Source organism: Rhinoderma darwinii, chromosome 2, assembly GCF_050947455.1.
Source record: "Rhinoderma darwinii isolate aRhiDar2 chromosome 2, aRhiDar2.hap1, whole genome shotgun sequence".
Taxonomy (NCBI): Eukaryota; Metazoa; Chordata; class Amphibia; order Anura; family Rhinodermatidae; genus Rhinoderma; species Rhinoderma darwinii.
Genome location: NC_134688.1, coordinates 23,620,528 through 23,645,945, shown reverse-complemented (window position 1 = coordinate 23,645,945; position 25,418 = coordinate 23,620,528). Strand labels below are relative to the sequence as shown.

At 42.0% G+C, this 25,418-nt stretch overlaps 1 protein-coding gene across 1 annotated transcript in view; it reads right to left on the bottom strand.

The window, feature by feature from the left end:
• Positions 1-13,791: 13,791 nt before the first annotated feature.
• The window catches only part of MTNR1B (melatonin receptor 1B), a 165,976-nt gene continuing 154,349 nt past the window's right edge, over positions 13,792-25,418 (bottom strand). Inside the window, exon 2 of the mRNA XM_075851467.1 lies at positions 13,792-14,885. Within this exon, the coding sequence (XP_075707582.1) occupies positions 14,017-14,885 (869 nt within the window). The 3' untranslated portion in view covers positions 13,792-14,016. The remainder of the gene's footprint in view (positions 14,886-25,418) is intronic.

Here is a 25,418-nt window from a genome sequence, read left to right as displayed (position 1 = left end):
CATTCCTCTGTGAGCTAAGCACAGTAGCAGCACAAATAGCTCTCCTGTACTAACTCCAGACTGATAGCTCGTACTTACATTGAGGTCAATGGTTTTGTGGTGAGGTAATGGTGTGGCTCTCTGCCGTAACATTACTACCCCGTGTAAATGTACCCTAGCAGCCCACCAATATTGCAAGCAGGACTATGTCAGGGCAGATTTTCAGCCTCTTAATGTAAGTAAGAATGTTTTCATTCACTTACAGCAAAAAGAGATCTTGGGAATGAAACACACTGAAGCTGATCTACTTTTTGTGTTGCGCCAGAATTCTGGACTTAAAGAGGCTCTGTCACCAGATTTTGCAACCCCTATCTGCTATTGCAGAAGATCGGCGCTGCAATGTAGATTACAGTAACGTTTTTATTTTTAAAAAACGAGCATTTTTGGCCAAGTTATGACCATTTTCGTATTTATGCAAATGAGGCTTGCAAAAGTACAACTGGGCGTGTTGAAAAGTAAAAGTACAACTGGGCGTGTATTATGTGCGTACATCGGGGCGTGTTTACTACTATTACTAGCTGGGCGTTGTGTATAGAAGTGTCATCCACTTCTCTTCACAACGCCCAGCTTCTGGCAGTGCAGCACTGTGACGTCACTCACAGGTCCTGCATCGTGTCGGCACCAGAGGCTACACTTGATTCTGCAGCAGCATCAGCATTTGCAGGTAAGTAGCTACATCGACTTACCTGCAAACGCCGATGCTGCTGCAGAATCATCTGTAGCCTCTGGTGCCGACACGATGCAGGACCTGTGAGTGACGTCACAGAGCTGCACTGCCAGAAGCTGGGCGTTCTGAAGAGAAGTGGATGATACTTCTATACACAACGCCCAGCTAGTAAAAGTAGTAAACACGCCCCGATGTACGCACATAATACCCGCCCAGTTGTACTTTTACTTTTCAACACGCCCAGTTGTACTTTTGCAAGCCTCATTTGCATAAATACGAAAATGGTCATAACTTGCAATAGCAGATAGGGGTTGCAAAATCTGGTGACAGAGCCTCTTTAACTGCACCTACTTTATGTGCGCAAATCATTTCAGACAAATTTAATATTGAAATGCACTAAAAAGAACAGATTTTGAAGCTTGCACGACAAGGGTGGCGTAGATTATCCAAAAGGGGGTGTAGCTTAAGATGCATCAAATTGCAATTGAAAATATTGGCGCACAAAAAGTGGACTGAAGTAAGCCAACCAAGAGGTTAGAAGAAATGTCTAAAAGTGGACCAAATTTATCATCCAGCATGAGCCACTGTGAACAATTTGGCGCATCAAGTCTAATTCTAAGCTGTCCGAATTTAAGACGTTATTAGTAACTTTTCCTCATACAATGAATGCACTGCAGGTATATATTACTGCAAAACCACTTCAAAGAGAATGTCCACATAAAAAATACCTGTTTATACATTGTATTACTTATCAATACTTATCATTACGGTTACTGTACTATACTCCAGGGCTGCATTCACAATTCTGCAGGCTTCAGAACTGAAATCTCCCATCATTCCTTGCCAGCTCAATATTTGCCATTAGCTTGTTCTTGTGATTTTCTTTCTGAAAAGTGTCATCTTTACACCAGACACTGTACAGTAAAACTAACTGGTCCCCTGCAGTGTAGGAGCTCAGCTAAGCTGTTAGGGGTGTGTCTGACTTCAAAATTGTCTACTGTTTCCAGTAACTACCAGCAGAATAGTGAGTCCAGCTCTGAAGTATAATAGAGTCTATAATTCAGGATTGGTACAACATAAGTAATGTCATGTATGTACACTGACTCCACCAGCAGAATAGTGAGTGCAGCTCTGGAGTATAATACAGGATGTAACTCAGGATCAGTACAGGATAACTAATATAATGTATGTACACAGTGACTATCATCAGAATAGTGAGTGCAGCTCTGGAGTATAATGCAGGATGTATCTTAGGATCAGTACAGGATAAGTAATGTAATGTATGTACACAGTGACACCACCAGCAGAATAGCGAGTACAGCTCTGGAGTATAATACAGGATATAACTCAGGATCAGTACAGGATAAGTAATGTAATGTATGTACACAGTCACTCCACCAGCAGAATAGTGAGTGCAGCTCTGGAGTATAATACAGGATGTAACTCAGGATCAGTATAAGATAAATAATGTAATGTATGTACACAGTGACTCCACCAGCAGAATAGTGAGTGCATCTCTGGAGTATAATACAGGATGTAACTCAGGATCAGTATAAGATAAATAATGTAATGTATGTACAGTGACTCCACCAGGAGAATAGTGAGTGCAGTACTGGAGTATAATATGGGCTGTAATTCAGCTTTAGTACAGGACAAGTAATGTAATGTATGTACACAGTGACTTCACCAGCAGAATAGTGAGTGCAGCTCTGGAGTATAGTACAGGATATAACTCAGGATCAGTACAGGATAAGTAATTCATAGTATTTACAAAGTGACTCAACTTTTGATGTAGATTATATATATAAGTTTTAAAATAGTGTTCAAAGTTGTATGTCACCTTCTCTTTGCCACTTGCCATGTATAATTTTATCATCTGCTTTGCACTTTAGTGTTGTCTTTACATCAGGCAATATACAGTAATCTGATGTAGAAGAAACTAACCATCCCCCAGCATTACAGGAGCTCAGATAAGCTGTTAGAGGGCGTGTCTGTCAACAAGCATGTTGACTCTTTCCTATAAGCACCAGCAGAATTGCGAGATTTTTTCATAGTTTAAACATTTCATTTCTAATGGGAAGTCATTCTGTAGTTAACATTATGGCATACAAAAATAGTTCAAATAAAATGCGATACAATCGTTTCCCCAGAACAGCATTGTCTTTTTGTTTTACATTAAGCACCACATCAATGACTTTCCAGACTCTTTATTTTGTAAAACTCTAACCAAAAGAATAAAAATCCGCTTTCATGTTAACATTTTGATTTTCTTCTTTTGTTCTTCATTGCATTATGAATAGATATCCTGGTACGGGCAGCAGCTGGTAACGGCTGACATCTGATCAAGGCGCTACAGGGGAAATGTAGCATTACATGCTGGCCATTCAAATTAATGGCTGACCATTTAATGCATGGCCGTCACGCATACACCATTCTGGATTATAGTGTGTGTGTGTGTGTGTGTGTGTGTGTGTGTGTGTGTGTGTGTGTGGATCCCCCTCTATGACGTCCATGTGTCCTAATAAGGCATATGAATAGAAGTTTTTTATGAGAGCCCCTTTAATTAAATATTTTGTTCTGTGACTTGGGGGTCCAGCTTATATATTTTGAGTTTGTCTGCCGTAAATCAAATGATCGACGCCTTACTAGACTGCTATACAGGTGTGTCCTTCCTTACTTTCCCTTTTATCTAAACATATCCTTAGGTGTGTGGCGCGAGATGACCAGCTTTGAGACATAACATAATTTGAGGATACTCTGTCGCGAGATGTCTTTGCTATATGTGTCTATATGTGGCCACCCAGTGGTTTTGATGTGTACTACAACCTTTCAAGGGTTTTGCTAGCATGTCGCGATATTGTATTGAAAGGGTTTCATGAGAAATGAAAGTCCTTAACCAAATTTAAGCAAAGGTAAGGGTGGACGCATCTGTAACAGGGAGGTCATTTGCACATAACATGGGTTAGAGTACATTCACACATGGTGGGAATTTTCAGTCGAAAAGCTGCACAGCAAAAACCAAAAAATAGATAGTAACATTGTAGTAGAATTGCTGCCATGTGTGAATGTACCCTAATATGTCTCATGCTTGAAGTTGACAGTTCCTTTTTAAAATGGCAGTACATGTATACCCACACCTTCCAATGAATCTCTTTAGAGGAGGACATAGGTGTCTCAGTCTATGAGCTCATGCATAAGGAATTTCTGCATGTATGGACCCTATATGTCCACACATGAAGTCCCTATGGATCTGTAACATCAAAGGCAGTCTATGTGCTGCTGTACTATATGGTGCTTTTAAGGAAGAATAGCTTCCTATTACGGCATGTGCAATCCACATACTTTCATACAACACAGACCTGTAATATGAGCAGGTGCATGGGCCCATATATTAGTATATACTCTGAGATGGCACAGAGCTGTTCTCCTTTTCAGAATTACTATGGCTTATCCTGCAGAGCTGAGTTTGTTACATAGCACAACTTATCATGATGTTAGGATTTTCTTATATTTGGCTTTCTATAGACCTACATATAAACCTGCTCCAAGGTTTGTGGACGGTTCCGGGACATAACATGTTACAGAACTTACCCCCTCCATTTTTTTAAATAATAATATAGAATAGTTCAGGAATATGAGTCCAATAAATACATGCTATTCAGTGTCAAAATAAAGTGCTCAATAATAATAGTGCCCAATAATAAATGTTCTAAAGTGCCAAATAATAAGTGTCACCAATTGCTCTATAATAAGTGTCATGAAGTGTCCAATAATAGCAGCGTCATAAAGTGCCTAATTTTACAGCCACTTCCCCTCAGCATCTGGCACAACATACAGTGAAGGAAATAAGTATTTGATCCCTTGCTGATTTTGTAAGTTTGCCCACTGTCAAAGACATGAACAGTCTAGAATTTTTAGGCTAGGTTAATTTTACCAGTGAGAGATAGATTATATATAAAAAAAAAAAAAAGAAAATCACATTGTCAAAATTATATATATTTATTTGCATTGTGCACAGAGAAATAAATATTTGATCCCCTACCAACCATTAAGAGTTCAGCCTCCTCCAGACCAGTTACACGCTCCAAATCAACTTGGTGCCTGCATTAAAGACAGCTCTTACATGGTCACCTGTATAAAAGACTCCTGTCCACAGACTCAATTAATCAGTCTGACTCTAACCTCTACAACATGGGCAAGACCAAAGAGCTTTCTAAGGATGTCAGGGACAAGATCATAGACCTGCACAAGGCTGGAATGGGCTACAAAACCATAAGTAAGACGCTGGGTGAGGAGGCGGCAACTGTTGGTGCAATAGTAAGAAAATGGAAGACATACAAAATGACTGTCAATCGACATCGATCTGGGGCTCCATGCAAAATCTCACCTCGTGGGGTATCCTTGATCCTGAGGAAGGTGAGAGCTCAGCCGAAAACGACACGGGGGGAACTTGTTAATGATCTCAAGGCAGCTGGGAGCACAGTCACCAAGAAAACCATTGGTAACACATTACGCCGTAATGGATTAAAATCCTGCAGTGCCCGCAAGGTCCCCCTGCTCATGAAGGCACATGTACAGGCCCGTCTGAAGTTTGCAAATTAACATCTGGATGATTCTGAGAGTGATTGGGAGAAGGTGCTGTGGTCAGATGAGACTAAAATTGAGCTCTTTGGCATTAACTCAACTCGCCGTGTTTGGAGGAAGAGAAATGCTGCCTATGACCCAAAGAACACCGTCCCCACTGTCAAGCATGGAGGTGGAAACATTATGTTTTGGGGGTGTTTCTCTGCTAAGGGCACAGGACTACGTCACCGTATCAATGGGAGAATGGATGGAGCCATGTACCGTCAAATCCTGAGTGACAACCTCCTTCCCTCCACCATAACATTAAAAATAGCTCGTGGCTGGGTCTTCCAGCACGACAATGACCCGAAACATACAGCCAAGGCAACAAAGGAGTGGCTCAAAAAGAAGCACATTAAGGTCATGGAGTGACCTAGCCAGTCTCCAGACCTTAATCCCATCAAAAACTTATGGAGGGAGCTGACGATCCGCGTTGCCAAGCGACAGCCTCGAAATCTTAATGATTTACAGATGATCTGCAAAGAGGAGTGGGCCAAAATTCCATCTAACATGTGTGCAAACCTCATCATCAACTACAAAAAACGTCTGACTGCTGTGCTTGCCAACAAGGGTTTTGCCACCAAGTATTAAGTCTTGTTTGCCAAAAGGATCAAATACTTATTTCTCTGTGCACAATGCAAATAAATATATATACTTTTGGCTATGTGATTTTCTGTTTTTTTTTTTTATTTTATATAATCTATCTCTCACTGGTAAAATTAACCAAGCCTAAAAATTCTAGACTGTTCATGTCTTTGACAGTGGGCAAACTTACAAAATCAGCAAGGGATCAAATACTTATTTCCTTCACTGTATATGCTATAAATTCCAGTTGCACTAAAATTGATGAGCTGGTTGAAGGTCTGGAGGGTCCTTAGATCTGTTTCTACCTCCCCCAAGCCATGCGGCCTTTGCGCTCCTGAAGCTGAAGGTCCATTTTAAGGTGGCTTGCTGCATGGTAAGGACCAGATGATGGAGACCCCTGGATGGTGACTATTAGGGCCTTTGCCACATTTTTGCCATCTATAATCAAGCCTTGATAATCAAGGTGCACAAAGGGACAGTAAAATGACAGCTGAATTTGCTACATTTGTATTTAAACTATGCATAATAAATGCAACATTTCAATCATCTACTTTCCTACTACAGCGAATGAAGCATCTACTTTCCCTTGGTCCATGTCATCTATTCACCATTGCTAACAATCAGCAAGGGAAGATAATGTAATCCACATGTATGCAAAAATATTTTGATATCGTTTTTCTATCAGAAGATCATCCAAATGTAACCTTTGGATTGCCCTAGATGACAAATTCTTGGTCTTTAGTAGTTGCTACTATATAAACAGGCTCAAATGTTTAGTCACCATAGAAGCACTGCTTATTGCTCTGATAAAATAGTCTTGATTAATAATATACTATTTTGTGAATACAGCTAATATGCAGACCTATGTATCTCCATGGTTACAGACTACAAATAAACCCTGTGTGTAGTCTGATCCTGCAGTCCCGTGTTACTTCCTTCCTGACCATTCTATAAACTGTAGGTTATCAGGACAATTTTTTATGAAAACTCTGTCCACAAGTACAGGCCAAGCCAACATTAAAAAACCAAAGTGCCTCCACTAACAGCACCATGAAAGTTATCCTATTAACACTTTAATAACCAGGCAATTCCCAATTTTTTTCATTTTCGTTTTCCCCTATTCGCCTTCCAAGAGCCATAACTTTGGGTTTTTTACATTGACATAGCCATATGAGGGAATTTTTTATTTTTTTTTATTTTTGGCGAGACGAGTTGTAGTTCGTAATTGCACCATTTAATGTAGCATATCATGTACTGGGAAATTATTTTGTACGATAAAATGAAAAAAAAACCCAGTAATTTCTCCATTGCTTTTTGGGTCTGCAGTAAAAATGACATGTTAACTTTATTCTGCGTGTCAATACAATTACGGTGATACCAAATTTATATAGTTAACTTTATGTTTTACTACTTTTACAACATTGAAACATTTTGTTAAAAAAATGTAAGAAAATAAATAAGAGTTTTTTTATTTTTTCGTCAATGAGGTGATGTGCAATCTTGTTTTGCAGGACGAGCTGTAGTTTTTATTGACACCATTATGGGGTACATACAACTATTTGATCACTTTTTAGTCCATTTTTTTGTGGGAGACAAGGTGACCAAAAAACAGAAATTCTGGCATTTTTATTTTATTTATTTAGTTTTTAAGGGAGTTAACTGTGCGGGGTAAATAATGTTATATTGTAATAGTTTGGCATTTTACTGCCCCGGCGATGCCAATTATGTTTTTGTTTTTTCTTTTCTACATTACCTTTGAGGGGAAATGGGAAAAGGGTTTTCATTTTTACTTTTAATATAATTTTTTGAATATATAATAAAACCTTTATTTAACTGTTTTTTACCCTTTTCATTAGTTACACTAGGGGACTTGAACCAGCGATTGTTGGATCACTTGCACAATATGCTGCAATAGGATAAGAATAAAAGACGCGCATTCTCTATTCAGATGACTCCTTGAATCTCTGTGATAAGTACATAAATTCTTCTAACAAATAGGAGCAGAAAAAGGGCAGACCAGGCCCCCAGGCTGCCATGACAACCATGTCATGGTGGGGCGATGAACTGTAATAGGAGATGGACTGTAATAGGAGCAGAAAAAAGGCAGACAGGCCTCCAGGCTGCCATGAAACCATGTCATGGGGAGGGGCGATGGACTGTCTTAGTGGCCACCTCCTCGTTTAACAGCTTAGATCCCACAGTGCAGCATTTAAGGGGTTAAAGAGCTGGGATCTGAGTATTCTCAGATCCCAGCAGTTAGTGCAGGGTGTCAGCTGTAATATACAGCTAATACCTGCAGCGTATGGAGCGGCTCAGCCCGTGAGCTCGCTCCATTCAACCACCCTCCTCCTACGTGCACACAGTGTTTGTGGTCATAAAAGGGTTAAAGGGAGTCTGTCACCATATATTTTACTCCCAAGCCGCTTACATCACTTGTATGGTATTGTGAAAAGCATCGCCGCATACTTTAATAAGATGCCTTGGTTCTATAAAAACGCTAAATATCAACTTTAGTACTTCCACGTGCCTTATGCTAATTAGCCATAAAGAGTCCTGCTCTTTTTCTCCTAACGCCTTCCCGTTCCCTCCTTCCTCAACATCCCGGAAAGCGGCTATGTCAGACACCGCTCGATCCAAATCCTGTGCCTGCGCCGTGCAGTCATGATCCGCCAGAGAGGTTGAGAGGAGAGGGAACAAGGAGACATTAGAAGGGAAACTGCAGGACTCTTCCTGCTATGGAGACCCTTCATGGCTAATTAGCATACGGGGCATGGAGGCATTAAAGTGTATTTTTAGCATTTTGATAGGGCCAATACATCTTATAAAGTTATGTGGCAATGTTTTTGACTATACAATACTAGCGGTGTATGCAGCTTGGGAGTGAAAAATCTGGTCAAAAACTACCTTTAATAAAGCCATTAGAGCACCCCTATAAACAATAGTGCCAGCTAAGAGCCCCCAAATCAGTGCCAGAAAATTGCCCCCTAATAAACAGTCAGTATAGTGCAAAGTATTTTCTATAAATAGGTCCAAAAGATTTGTGTTTTTAGATGACCTACAACATCTTTATAGAGGAGGTTGGAGGGAGCAAACAGATAAAAACAAAACCAGCGAGCACTCCTCGTATATTATTGCGAGCGAACAAAATATAAAGCAGCAGACTTTTTAGGAACGCACTCATTTTGCACAAAAGGGGCAACAGGTAAAAATGCCAATAATTAGTCCACTGGGGATTAGCAAAATTCGCCCTTTTTGTGTTAAATGAATAAAGCGTTTCGGGCTCTTCGCTTACCCGTTCTTCAGATCAACATGACACAAACTACAAAAATACATTGTTAGTTTAAAAATGGTGCCCTCTGGGGTTAGAGGTCGAAGGTTAAAGAATAAATATATACAAATCTTCAGAAAAAACATATATACACTACCGTTCAAAAGTTTGGGGTCACCCAGACAATTTTGTGTTTTCCATTAAAACTCACACTTATATTTATCAAATGAGTAGAAAATATAGTCAAAACATTGACAAGGTTAGAAATAATGATTTTTATTTGAAATAATTTTCTCCTTCAAACTTTGCTTTGGTCTTGGAATGCTCCATTTGCAGCAATTCCAGCATTGCAGACCTTTGGCATTCTAGCTGTTAATTTGCTGAGGTAATCGGGAGAAATTTCACCCCATGCTTCCAGAAGCCCCTCCCACAAGTTGGATTGGCTTGATGGGCACTTCTTGCGTACCATACGGTCAAGCTGCTCCCACAACAGCTCTATGGGGTTGAGATCTGGTGACTGTGCTGGCCTCTCCATTACAGATAGAATACCAGCTGCCGGCTTCTTCCCTAAATAGTTCTTGCATAATTTGGAGTTGTGCTTTGGGTCATTGTCCTGTTGTAGGATGAAATTGGCTCCAATCAAGCGCTGTCCACAGGGTATGGCATGGCGTTTCAAAATGGAGTGATAGCCTTCCTTATTCAAAATCCCTTTTACCTTGTACAAATCTCCCACTTTACCAGCACCAAAGCAACCCCAGACCATCACATGTCCTCCACCATGCTTGACAGATGGCGTCAGGCACTCTTCCAGCATCTTTTCAGTTGTTCTGCATCTCACAAATGTTCTTCTGTGTGATCCAAACACCTCAAACTTCGATTCGTCTGTCCATAACACTTTTTTCCAATCTTCCTCTGTCCAATGTCTGTGTGCTTTTGCCCATATTAATCTTTTCCTTTTATTAGCCAGTCTCATATATGGCTTTTTCTTTGCCACTCCGCCCTGAAGGCCAGCATCCCGGAGTCGCCTCTTAGACGTTGACACTGGCGTTTTGCGGATACTATTTAATGAAGCTGCCAGTTGAGGACCTGTGAGGCATCTATTTCTCAAACTAGAGACTCTAATGTACTTGTCTTGTTGCTCAGTTGTTTAGCGGGGCCTCCCACTTCTCTTTCTACTCTGGTTAGAGCCTGTTTGTGCTGTCCTCTGAAGGGAGTAGTACACACCGTTGTAGGAAATCTTCAGTTTCTTGGCAATTTCTCGCATGGAATAGCCTTCATTTCTAAGAACAAGAATAGACTGTCGAGTTTCACATGAAAGCTCTCTTTTTCTAGCCATTTTGAGAGTTTAATCGAACCCACAAATGTAATGCTCCAGATTCTCAACTAGCTCAAAGGAAGGTCAGTTTTATAGCTCCTCTAAACAGCAAAACTGTTTACAGCGGTGCTACCATAATTGCACAAGGGTTTTCACGTTTTTCCTAATCATCCATTAGCCTTCTAACACAGTTAGCAAACACAATGTACCATTAGAACACTGGAGTGATGGTTGCTGGAAATGGGCCTCTATACACCTATGTAGATATTGCATTAAAAACCAGACGTTTGCAGCTAGAATAGTCATTTAGCACATTAACAATGTATAGAGTGTATTTCTGATTAATTTAATGTTATCTTCATTGAAAGAAACTGTGCTTTTCTTTCAAAAATAAGGAAATTTCTAAGTGACCCTAAACTTTTGAACGGTAGTGTATATAATATAACATAACATAAAAGTAAAAGTAGAGTGCCTATTAAAAATTATATGGTGTGTTTAGACAGTGAATAGACATTCCACGGGATGTATATTCACAATCCCGGCACTTCGCTAATGTTTCTGTGGTAGTTACAGCAGAGCAAGCGTAATCTCGCGAGATCACGCTGTAAATGACAGGTTACAACGAGATTACGCTGTGCTCTGCTGTGCAGAGATTGTGAATAGACATCCCGTGGAATGTCTATTCACTGTCTAAACACTTCAGTATTGTTAATGTGTTAGTATAAGACAGCACATAGCGATCTAAAAGGATCCCTATGCGCTGACTAAATGAAGAGAGAAGTGTATGACGCTGATTGGTCACTGATTGGTCAGCGTCATACACTCTTCTGTACAACGCCCACTTGGTCAATAGTAAATCACGCCCAGTTGTCCATTGAGAAACTCATTAGCATAAAGCTAAAATCGCTAATAACATGGTGAAAATGGATAGTTTTTCTAAATAAAAAGCATTACTGTCACCTACATTATAGCACCGATCTCTTTTTTGTAGGAGACAGGGCACTTATAATGTGGTGACAGAGCCTCTTTAAGTGAAACAGATCAGATCTCATAATTGACAAGGTGCTTATCCAATAATGAGTGGAGAGATATCCCCATGGATTCGTCATCAGGCAAAGTACACCGACGTTACCTATGACGCTTTATTAGAACAGATTGTATCTGTATATTTGAAAATGACCATTCTCGGACAGAAGGGACGTGTCATCCTCGGTCTGTTTAGATGAGATACTACTATTAACCGAAAGGGACATCATTGTCATCTTAGCAACGTGCCCCTATCGACATTGCCAAACATACTGGATATAAAGTGGATTTGTTCAAATTGATTATATTACAATTAGGAAAATAAAATATACAACTTTTCAAATGCTGAATGTGAAGTGACCGTTGTATGGTCAGCTAATCTAAAGATGTGTCATTGCTATAAAATACTACTACAAACCTGACTGTATAGAGATTGGAAGTGACACGAACGTCACCAAGACGACACGTTCTAATTCTACCAATTCAATTGATATTATACAAGGTGTACGGGGGTGGCCTCATTATCTGATTGGTGAGTATAAACAACCTATTCATTTTCATTCTAATACATTTCTTAACTAGAAAAGGTTCAATTACATTCGAAAAGACAATTGTCGGATGTTTTCAACACATTCGTTCAATCCATTGTGTTTGAATAGTTTATGATTTCAATTAAATTGATCTGATGAAGTGGTAAGAGAAGACCCCGAAACGCGTTATACATTGAAAATTGAGAGGACGATACTTTCTGATCCCTAGTGGACTAATTATTGGCATATTTACGCATTGCTATCCCCGGTCTTGTTTTTTTCTCTATGTTCAATTCATTGATTTGATCCACTGCCTTGTACAGTGGAGACCGAAGAGAGCAGCACCTATGTGTATCTTACCATTGTGAAATACACTTCTACGGAGTTGTATCTGGAATACATAACCATCCAAGATGAGAGTCTGTGATATAGGTGAAGGGTCTTACCGTGTGTAACAGAACATTTACATGGAGGCATGTCCCATGAGGCGCTTCATAGAATTAAATGATCATATTCTGGCCTCCCACAGCCACCACTAGGGGGAGCTCAATGGGCATAATGCAAATACATATGCAGCAAGCTCCCACTAGTGGTAGCTATCAGAAGCCTGCCATGCTGGAAGTATGGGAGATCTCCCCTTTGACTCTTGGACAATCTACAAGTGTGGCAAGTCAGCTGTAACCATGGAGAAAAACAGGTCTGCATAAGAGCTGCATACATGAAACGGTAGGGTATTATTAACAAGACTATTTGCAAAGCTGCCTATTTTTTTTTTCTTTGCTATTTTAGATGCATAGCAGCAATAAAAAATTTAGGTGCAAAAGTGTATGTACCCATAACATTTTTAAGAATTTTTTGGCCAGTTTTAGCTATATAAGGTCCTAGATTAGTGTCTCTGAAGAGGTAAATAGGGAAGATGTGGAAATAGTCCAACTTAAAGAGGCTCTGTCACCAGATTTTGCAACCCCTATCTGCTATTGCAGCAGATAGGCGCTGCAATGTAGATTACAGTAACGTTTTTATTTTTAAAAAACGAGCATTTTTGGCCAAGTTATGACCATTTTCGTATTTATGCAAATGAGGCTTGCAAAAGTACAACTGGGCGTGTTGAAAAGTAAAAGTACAACTGGGCGTGTATTATGTGCGTACATCGGGGCGTGTTTACTACTTTTACTAGCTGGGCGTTCTGATGAGAAGTATCATCCACTTCTCTTCAGAACGCCCAGCTTCTGGCAGTGCAGATCTGTGACGTCACTCACAGGTCCTGCATCGTGTCGGCACCAGAGGCTACAGTTGATTCTGCAGCAGCATCAGCATTTGCAGGTAAGTAGCTACATCGATTTACCTGCAAACGCCGATGCTGCTGCAGAATCATCTGTAGCCTCTGGTGCCGACACGATGCAGGACCTGTGAGTGACGTCACAGATCTGCACTGCCAGAAGCTGGGCGTTGTGAAGAGAAGTGGATGATACTTCTCATCAGAACGCCCAGCTAGTAAAAGTAGTAAACACGCCCCGATGTACGCACATAATACACGCCCAGTTGTACTTTTACTTTTCAACACGCCCAGTTGTACTTTTGCAAGCCTCATTTGCATAAATACGAAAATGGTCATAACTTGGCCAAAAATGCTCGTTTTTTAAAAATAAAAACGTTACTGTAATCTACATTGCAGCGCCTATCTGCTGCAATACGAGATAGGGGTTGCAAAATCTGGTGACAGAGTCTCTTTAAAGGACTTGGCACTATGCCTTACTCTTGCCATTCAATATATACATAATTCAATAATCTCATCAGTTCATTTAAACAATCTATACATGTATATGATGTAAAAATAGTATTTTAAGGTTCATTTTCCTTTAAGAGATTTTAAAAAAAATATGCAGCCAAATAAATTCAATGTAAAACAAAGTAAACGCCGGTATGTGTATGTTCAATATGTCATATGTCCTTCACAGTGGAGTCAGACAGTATCAGTTCTCTTCTGATCATTATTGTTCAGGGCAGGGGACGGTTTGCTCTTTGGGCACTCTGTGCCACCCCTGGAGAGTTCCTGAAAGAATAACCTTGGCATCCACAGTGACATTAAAATCCTTTTGTATTCTTTCCGAAAGTTTTGGTTTAGAAGTCCATAAATCACAGCATTAAGGCAACTGTTGAAGTAAGCCATAAAGTAACTTAAGACAAACAACCACTCAGGAATTTTGGGCGCCACTTTCGTAGGGTTGATGGCCACAGCTAAGCCGATGAGGTTCAGAGGAGCCCAACAAAAAGCAAAAATGACAAACACTACAAACATTGTAAGAAAGTTCCTGAAGTCACTCGGTTTCATCCTTGGATTTGTTTCGGATTTGACCTTCCTTCTTACTTGAATGACCAAAATCCATATTCGGAGATAGCAAAATGTGACCACAGTAATTGGAACAATGAAATGGATGACCACCACGGTGATGGTGTATGAGGAGCTTACAGTCTGAACAAAAGTACAAGAATAAATCCGAGGGTCGTATTCCAAAGATCCAACAAAAAAATTTGGGATTGTGGCCAGAACAGTGAGGACCCAGATAAGACATACATAAAACATTGTATTCCAGGTGCTGAAGAGCTTGTCATAGACAAAGCTGTGGCAGATGTAGCAGTAACGGTTGATTGCAATCCCTGTGATGTTGAAGATGGATCCGATGACGCTCAGGCCCATGACAAATCCACTCACTTTGCAATGCATATCTCCGAGAACCCAACCGTTCTTAAAAATAGCCACCAGGACTAATGGGTAGGGATACAAGGCCACCACCAGGTCTGCAAAGGCCAGGCTTACTACAAACGCATTACCTGAAAGACAAGACATCAGATTAGCTTTCAGTAGCACATTCATTTTCTAAGGATTTTTGAATAACATAGAAGGAGCTGGGATTCATTAACAAAAAAATTTTTTTGTCACAGCAGAAAAAAAATATGTTACATATTGGATTAAAAAGGCTGCTATAGATGTGTATTAGAGGTAAAGTAGTACAGTCAGAAATGTTGAGAGTAACTGAATATTTTAGGTATTTTTCTGTCCCTCTGTTGGTTTCTCTAAAGGTACATTTTCTATCTACATCTTCCTGGTATGCTGTTTGCTTTGAGCCAATAAGATCTTTTCCTTTTGCAGCTTCCCCTCCCCTCTCCCCCTCAAGCTGTTTTACCAAAACTCAATAAAAAGCTGCAGCTGCATCCCCCTCCTCCTCCCCTTCTCCTCCATTTATTTTATTAAATGTTTTACTGTAGACTGATTCTTTGGGAGGAGAGGCGTTGCTAAAAATGTACACAAGACATAAGATATACTACAAAGTTATGAATATTTATATGTACTACTGATTTATGGTAAAAAAAATACTAAGGCCTCATGCACACGACCGTAGCCATGTGCATGGCCATGATTTTCGGGTCAAACGGCCGCGGAATGTCACCCGCAGGCCGCCCGCAAATTGCAGGCCGTGCACATGGCCGCGTGCATTAATTTCTATGAGCCTGGACCGCAGAACACGGCCGTAATAAGACATGTCCGTTCTTTCTGCGGTCCAGGCTCCTGGGTCATGCACGGACCGTGGAAACCACGATCGTGTGCATGGGCCCATAGGAATGAATGGGGCCGCAATTCTCCTGTGGATTTTCGGGGGAATTGCGGCCGCAAAAGCCCGTTCGTGTGCATGGGGCCTAAATGCACATGATCAAAGCAACGTTCAATTCAAGTCATAATTTATATCATCATCTATGAGCCCATAAACCTAAAGTAGACAATATAACAATTTAGAATTAGCTAAATCCATTTATTTTTCTTCAAATTTATCTCACATTATGTTTTAGGATACAGCACAAGTTATTCAAAACCTGGAAGAAGCTCCTGTGCTCAATGTAGCCCCCTACTAAGAAAAACATGTTGTGTGAACGCGCCAGTGGCGGGGGAAAGGGAAGTGATAGTTGGGAAACTGATATTTCTAGGACGAGTATGCTGACATATGGCTAAAATATGAATAAATATAAATAGATATGAAATGGATAGATAGATGGAGAGAGATATGCGATATATACGATAGATATGCGATAGATAGATAGATAGATAGATAGATAGATACAGGGCCGCCATCAGGAATTTCTTGGCCCCATACAGCCAAGAATTCTGGGCCACCCACCAGAACCGAGGGTTGGCAACGGAAAGGGGTGCGCTCACATTTGTACGTTATGCGCGTTATGCTCATCAAAACATATCCCAGTATAAGGCATATAGTGGGAATACGACACCCGGGGAATGGCCCAGGGGAAACTCCTGGAGTCACAGTCCATAAATGGACAGTGACGTTACTAGCTTTCCTAGGGCTGGAGTCCCCGGGCAGAGCTTCTACTAGAGCTTTGCCCAGGGACTCCGGCACTGTTCCTGATGTCCATTTATGAACAATGATGTCAGGAGCTTCCCCAGGGCAGAGTGATTGCGATGCTCTGCCTGGGGACTCCGGCATTGGGAAGCTCCTGACATTACTGTCCATATAGTGTTGTCAGGAGCGGTATAAGTTTTTTTGCAGGATCTCCCAGGATGGAATAGCAGAGTCTACTACACTACTCCATTCTTCAAAAAAAAAGGTAAACCCCATTCACATGAGTTATATTGTAATTTGTAGTGCGCAATCCACACCGAAAATAGGAGAGTATTAGCCATGTGGCAATTTAAAAGAAAATTGTTCTTCTATTACTCTTCCAACCTACATGTATTTATATATAGATATATAGACATTAGATAGATAGATAGATAGATAGATAGATAGATAGATAGATATGAGATAGATAGATAGATATGAGATAGATAGATAGATAGATAGATAGATAGATAGATAGATAGATAGATAGATAGATAGATAGATAGATAGATATGAGATAGATAGATAGATAGATAGATAGATAGATAGATAGATAGATAGATAGATAGATAGATATGAGAGATTTGAGATAGTTAGATAGATATGAGATAGATAGATACATATATACAGTGTCAGAACTACCGGTGTAGCAGCCGTAGCGGCTGCTATGGGGCCCGTGGCATGAGGGTGGCTCCCGGTGGCGCTGCTAGCAGCCGTTAGGTTTGCTACAGTGGTAGCGGCGCCACTACGGGGGCCCGCGCTGCCTGGCCTCTAACATTTATGGGCTGGGGGGCACGGGTGGTGTCGCTAGCACCGGAGCGGGCCCGGGTGCTAGCGACACAGCCATCCCCTCTTGCAGTAATTGTACCTGCGTCAATAGCACGCAGGTACAAATGCATGCAATGGCAATGGCACCCAACCATTCAGCGCCTTACAATGACACTGATTGGTGGGGCCAAATGACCTGCCCCTCCAATCAGCACCTTTCAACAATGCTGGCGGAGCGGTGACATCATCGCGCCACTTCCGATATTGAAAGTCGCTTATTGACGGGGCAAGTCATTCTGACCTGCTAATCAGCGCCTTTCAATGACACTAGCGGCACAATGACGTCATCGCGCCCCTTGCGTCGTTCAGCCCCAGCAGACCTGTTTAGAAGAGAGCAGATCTGCATTGCCACCAGACAGAGCGGTAACGGGTTCATGTGAGTTTATAAAGCGTTCTTTTTTTTAAAATAATAAATCTGTGTGGTATTTTCTACAGGGGGGTCTATATGTGGTGGATGTGGAGGACTATATATGGGAGAGCTATATCAGGGACTCTATTTACAGGGGTGGGCTATATGTGGAGCACTATCTATAGGGGAGCTATTTGTAGGGCACTATCTACAGCGGTGGACTATATATGGGACACTATACAGGCATGGGCCATATGTGGAGCACTATCTATAGGGGAAGCTATTTGTAGGGCACTGTCTATAGGGGTGGGCTATACTTGGGACACTATATACAGAGGTGGGTTACCTGTGGGGCACTGTCTACTGGGGGCTATATGTGAGACACTATACAGGGGGAGCTATATGTGGAGCACTATCTATAGGGGAAGATATATGTAGGGCAGCACAGTGGCTCAGTGGTTAGTACTATTGCCTTGCAGCTCTGGAGTCCATATGTGGTCACTGTATGATCTGCAGCGAGATGATGGGTGGTTTGATTTTGATATGATTTTTTGGCACTATATACAAGGGGGGAGCAAGGTGGCACAATATACAAGGGGGGAAGTAGGGTGGCACTATGTACTAGGGGGGCTGTGTGGCACTATATACAGGGGTCTGTGTGGCACTACTAAGGGGGCTTTGTGGCACTACTAAGGGGGGGCTGTGTGGCACTATCTACTGGGGGGCTGTGTGGCACTATCTAGACGGGGAGGGCTGTGGCGCTATCTATAGGGGGCTGTGTGTGGCGCAATCTACAGGGGTCTGTGTGTGGCATTATCTACTAAGGGGGGCAGTGTGGCTCTATCTACTGAGGGGGGCTGTGTGACACTATTTACAAGGGAGGGGGTCTGTGTGGCGCCATATACAGGGGGCTTTATGGCGATATCTACAGGGGGCTGTATAGAACTATCTACAAGGGGGAGGTGGGAGCGCTATCTACAAGTGGGGTGTGACACTGTCTACAGGGGGGCCGTATAGCACTGTCTACAGAGGGGCCGTATGGCACAATCTACAGGAGGTCTGCGTGTGGCACCTGGGGGGGGGGCCCAGTCAAACGTTTGCTATGGGGCTCAGTCTTTCCTAGTTATGCCGCTGCTTAGATAGATGGATGGATGGATAGATAGATAGATAGATAGATAGATAGATAGATAGATAGATATGAGATAGATAGATAGATAGATAGATAGATAGATAGCTAGCCAGACAGATGGCGGTGGCGTACTAGGCCTACCAGGGGTGATGAGTCTGAGCAACACCCTATATCTATACAGAAATTGCACACGTCTCGAATAATTACATTGTAATCTTTGTTGTTATCTTTGTACACACAGGACACGTCATTAATTAAATCTAATAGGTTATTAGTGAATCTTCCTTTAAGAAATAGACCCCAGTGGCAAGTAAATTGTTTCAAAGTCATCTCCAAATGGGGTTGTCTTTTGCTAAATCCAATATTGTGTCATAATCTAAACCTACATGAGGATCCATAGTCCAAGCCTACAAGTCCGACCCTGGCTGTGGGTGGATTTTAAAATTTACTGTTATTTCTACATTGAATACATATGCAGACTAACAGACATCTATGGAGATTGGATACATATATATAATATAAATATATATATATATTTATTTATTTAAATGGTGTTTTTTTTTTAAGAAAGTAGTACATAGGGGAAAAGTGCCATCTTCCCTACTGGCCAGAAGCCGGAACATCCACTTTTGATGCCTGCAGGATTTAAAAAAATCCACCTAGTGTAAAACAGTAAATAGAAGATTGGTAGGAGGGGGATGCAGCTTCAGCATCTCAATGTTTGAGTGAAACATGAGGGGCAGGGTAGAGGCGGGACCGCAGAGGCGAAATTTGATAGCACACCTCTTCCATTATATCAAGAAGAAACATCGTTTTTAGAACATATTTTAGGGTATCGGTTTTCATCAGACTCCATGAATGTTGTGTCACATCACAAAAGAGTCATTCATAAAAACTATGACACGTTTCTTTACTTTTTACCTTTTTTTTTTTCAATAAGGAATCGCTTTAGATCTCATTGGGTCCCTGCAATGTGCCGCCCTACTGGAATCCATTTATTACAGAGGACTGCGGCATCATAAGAGTTCCAGCTTTTTGTCTAAACATCATTAAAACACAGGTGAAACTCCCGCAAATATCCTGTATGAAGTGGTCGCTGGAAGCCTTAATTCCTAAATATATCTTTGTAGGATCAGAGCTCAGTATTTCTGAAACTGAGTTCCAAATTCTCTGCATACAGTAGATATAAAATCGATAAAATTCTGTACGCAACTAGGAGGAGCTTATTATTGCGTTCAATATATAAACAGTATGCACTAAGCTCCTGAGCTCCCTCTAGTGGCAGCTGTAAGCAGCCTGAATTTTATTTGTATATGTCTACACAGGGGATATTTGGAGCTCTGTATCAGAAAATGGTGCTCCAATTCCTTTAAACATAGATAGATAGATAGATAGATAGATAGATAGATAGATAGATAGATAGATAGATAGATATCCAGTTGCTGACATTGTACACAGATTGTATCCACACATCAGTTTCACAATCTCATTTCCACATACAGTATAAAAGAAAAAAAAGAAGGAACATATTATTATCCATCTCCCATACATTACCTGCAATCAGTGAACACACTCAGCTCTGCATTATTAGTAATCGATGTTACATTTATGACTCATGGACACAGGCTGGAGACATGACTAGAACCTAGAGGAATAGTGAATGGTCTTTAAAGGGGTATCCCCACCTTAGAATGTAATACCATCATTCAATGATTAGTGGAGGTCTGCCTATTGGACCCATGTCAACCCCAAGAACAAAGAGACTAAACCCCTTTTACCGCCATCCTGGCGATCAAGTGATCAGTCATGTGACCAATAGAGCTGTATATATGAATTCTGAAATGGCAAAAGGGGTACAAATGTTTCTGTCCTTCCCTTGGCAGTATATGACAGCTAGATACCCAACAGTTGAAAAAGCAGCTTGGGGGTGGGGGGATCAATCCAGCAGCTGTAATGTCATAGGTTTAAGGACCCTAAGGGGTTAAAAGTTTACAACAACCACAACAATTGTTTAACAAAAATGACCATATAGTGCCCACTTAACAGTGCCATATAGAGTCTAATAAATACCACAATAGTATATACTGAGTACAGCCATAGAAGCCCCAAATAAGAGACATTTAGATTTAGCCCACACAAGTATTTTGGTGCTGATTTTGATGCGGAAACCGTGTTGGAATCAGTGCCAATAAAATGGCCCAAATCCTCCCCCCATGATTTCAATGTGAGGCAGAGGCATAATACTTCCCGGGCAATTTTTGGCCACTCGTGAAAAAAAAAAAAAAAGGCTTGTTCTTACTTTGAGCGGTTTCCGCCTCTGACCTCCCACTGAAATTAATGGGAGGCAGCCTTTCAACAGCCGTGGGAAAAAAACTCTGCTAAGGCCCCATGCACACGATCGCCTCCGTAATCACGGACCGTAATTACGGGCACGACTGGCCGCGGACCTCTATTTTTTGACGGAAGGTTTCTACGGCACGGACACCAAGTGCCGCACCTGCCATGAGGCGAGGTGAGCCGACACCCTTAGGCGGTGCCACCTACCTGAAAATGACGAGCGCCATTTTCAGCCAGGGACGGACTAGACCGGGGGGAGGGGGCATGCAGACACAGCAGATGTGCCGCATGATGAGCACGTGTGTAACACTCCTCCTCTCTGACGCAGCATGAGCCGCCAGAGAGGAGCAGGTCTGCAGGAGGAGCGGTCGAGCGAAGAGGAGAAGTGACGAGACGCACGAGGTACCTTCCTGCCTTATCTCGGTCGGCCAAAGCTGCTGGAACCGGGACCCAAGAGTATACTGCAAGGGGGGTCTGGGCATTTTACTGACAGCCAAGGGCTCTATGGGGGTGGAATAATCCACATATAACTATAATTGAAGGATAGGGGGGTGCGGCGGGGTCTGAGCTTCTGACTTACTGCAGAGTGCTCTATAGGGGGGGATTCTGCCCCCCCTCTAGAGAAGTCAGTCAGATGCTCAGACCCCCCTAACTTTGCAGTATAGTAACTAGTGAGCTCTATGGGGGAATAATTCCCCCCAAATAGAGCCAACTGCTGTCAGTAAAACGCCCAGACCCCCCTTGCAGTATACTCCGGCCTCCCAGCGTTGACCGACCCGTTTTAAATTAGTGGGGGCAGGAAGTTGAGCACAGTATAGCTCCCCCCACAGCAGTCGCCCATAGAACTCCCGCACTGCAGTCATAGTCAGTACCCCCCTTGTAGTATTATCCCCCCATAGCACCCTCAGTAATTATTATACTGCAAGGAAGGGGGGGGGGGGGGGTTCAGTGTATTTGGTGCAACTTTCTAATTAATTTTTATTAAAAATTATTGTTATTTTTTTAGATACAGCTGCTTTGTATCCTGTGTACAGAGCAGCTGTATATAACGCTGAATTTGTATCCGTCAGGTCAGCGGGACTGACGGGTTCAGTGTCAGCGGGTCCTGCAGGATCGAGCTGTTACCGATCACATCTAAGTTCATAACTTAGATGTAATCAATAATAGGCGACCTAAGGCTGGATTCACACGAGCACATTACGTTCGTAATGGACGGAACATATTTCGGCCGCAAGTCCCGGACCGAACACACTGCAGGGAGCCGGGCTCCTAGCATCATAGTTATGTACGACGCTAGGAGTCCCTGCCTCTCCATGGAACTACTGTCCCGTACTGAAAACATGATTACAGTACGGGACAGTTGTCCGGCAGCGAGGCAGGGACTCCTAGCATCGTACATAACTATGATGCTAGGAGCCTGGCTCCCTGCAGTGGGTTCGGTCCGGGACTTGCGGCCGAAATACGTTCCATCCATTACGGATGTAATGTGCTCGTGTGAATCCAGCCTAATGGATTCAGGTCTCAGCGCTATATACAGCTGCTCTATATACAAAAAGTAACAATAATTTTCAATAAAAAGTAATTAAAACTGCACCAATGAAATTTATAGATATCGTTTTATATATATATATATATATATATATATATATATATATATATATATATATAAATAAGTTTTTAAAGGTGTACATAGCCTTTGAACTGTAAACTTTTATCATGTCATACTGACAATAATCTGTGGGGAACCGAGCTAAAACGAAGCAGCAGAAGTGCTCGGGTGAGCGCTGTGCCGCTTCATTTATGATCGACTTTCAGCCGAGTGAGCGGTGTACAGACTCCTAGACTTTCTATTGAGCCCGTACACTGCTCCAAGGAAAGCCAAAGAGAATTGAAGCGGCACACCGCTCACCCGAGCACTTCTGCTGCTTTGTTTTAGAGACTAGTGGGGGGTCTCGGTGTTCGGACCCCACTGATCAAAACTTCTGACATGTCAAAAGTTAAAAAAAAAATTGTTACACTTTAGAGAGAACCTTTCACCTGCCCATAGATGTGCATTTGAGTGCAGCATGTAATGGGGAGGGCTGCACAAACTCTGGGGCACTTTACACATTTTCCTACCCTCCTTCCTTATTTAGATATCGGTGCGGTAATATTTAGTGCCCGATATTTAAATAACCCCATGAACTGTCAATGGGGCGGTAATTGGCAAGGGGGCATGTAACATCGCTGTGACACTGTCCAATTAGCTACGGACAGTTTCAACAGCAAGAGCTGGAGAGAGGAGAGCATGTGCGCGCGCACACTCTCACTCTTCAGCTCCCGGCAGACAAATACAAGACTGTATCAGAGAGATCAGTCTTGTTGTCCTTGTCTGCTGAGAGCTGAAGAGTGAGAGCGTGCGTGCGTGCACAGCTCCGATAACATGGAACAGAAGAAGAAGAGTTCACACTCTTCTTCTCCTCTTCTGTTCAGTAGTGGTGGCGGAGCGGTGCGCACACCCTCTCCTCTCTCCAGCTCTTGCTGTTGACACTGTCCGTAGCTGATTGAACAGTGTCACAGCGATGTTACACACCCCCTTGCCAATTACCTCCCCATTGACAGTTCAGGGGGTTATTTAAATATCGGGCGCCAAATATTACAGCACCGATATCTAAATAACAAAGGAGGCTACAAAAAAAAAAGTTAAGTGCCCCAGAGTTTGTGCAGCCCTCCCCATCACTTGCTGCACTCAGCTGCACATGGATGGGGAGGTGAAAGGTTCTCTGTAAAGGAAAGGTGTTATAATTATTTTTTTTTATTTGATATGCTTTACTTTATGGGCCTATTTTTTCTAATTATTTTAATATGTTCCCCAAAGTAACTATTTATTCATATGTTTGTACGTCTGTGGGGGCAGCCATCTTTATTTTTATTTTTCATACTGCTCATTTTTGTTTTGCAAGTTCCGCTGGACCATTTGGACTACGTCGTAGATTCATTGGACTACTTCGCTGATTTAAGCTTTTTGTCTTTTTTTTAAATAAAATGGTGAAAGCGGATTGTGTGGAAGAGTTGTTAATTCAATAAAATACATTTCTTTATGTCTCTGTTTTTTAATAATTCATTACCGCCTTAGTAATGGCTGCTGTCTGATTGAGAGCGTCCATTACTAAGAAGGGGCTTAGTGTTAGCCAGTAATAAGGCTATCTATCACTAACCCCTATTATTACCCCGGTACCCACCGCCACCAGGAGTACCGGGAAGAGCTGGGTACGATCCAGCACCCGACCGTCTGAATAGAAGGGCGGGTACTGGGGTGGCTGCAGACTGGTAATATAAGGCTCGGAATAGCAAAAAAACATGGCCCTTCCCACCCTGGTAATGCTAGACTGCTGCTGCTTTATTGTATCTGGCTGGTTATGAAAAATGGAGGGGATCTCACGTAATTTTTTTAAAATTATTTATTTTTTAAAAATGACGTGGGGTTCCCGCTATTTTTTATGACCAGCCAGATACATTTTTTTTATATTGAAATCTAAACTCCCCCATTCAACCCTCTTTCTCCATTTAAAAAAAGTAGATCGGAGTAGTCCAATGAATCTACGACGTAGTTCAAACGGTCCAGCGGAACCTATCAAAAAAAAGTTAGCAGTATAAAAATTTTAAAAACTTAAATTTGCCACAATAGAGACTAGAGGTCAAGGAAAAATAACTCCCCTTCATGTAACTCTGCTTCCTGTCAACTGAAAAGTCATCCGCCAGAGGGAAAAATGTTTCCCCGTGACGGAGTACAAGAAAGTCTAATTCCCAGGTCAGGCTTTCTTGTACTCCGCCTTAAAGAAGCAATTTTCCTCCTCGTGGATGATTTTTCCATTGACAGGTAGCAGAGTTCTTCCGCAGCGGTGTTAGGGGGGCAAACTCACCAATTGCCCAGTGCCCCCAGAATGGGCCGCTACTCTTGGGCCAGTGCTGTGTGCTTGCCCCGCAGACTAAAATTTGCCAGCCAACCCCTGGCCATTGGCTCCCTGCTCCACTGTTTGCTCTTGTAGGCCACAGCCTGGTTTAGACCTGAGGTCTACAAGAGATGACGTCAACTGCCCGGCACGATGACGTCACTGCATCATGCTGTCCATGCGGGGCCACTGAATTCAGTTAAAATTCATAAGTCTATTAGGTAATAAAAAGGGGACATAAAAAAGTGGCATACAAAAGAGGACATCCTTATTGTGGGGGCATAAAGCAGGCATTTTTACTGAGGGTGTATAAAGAGGCAAAATTACTGTGGGGGCATTATTATTGAGTGTGGCAGAAAAAGTGGCATTACTACTGAGTGGAGACATTATTTCTTTGGG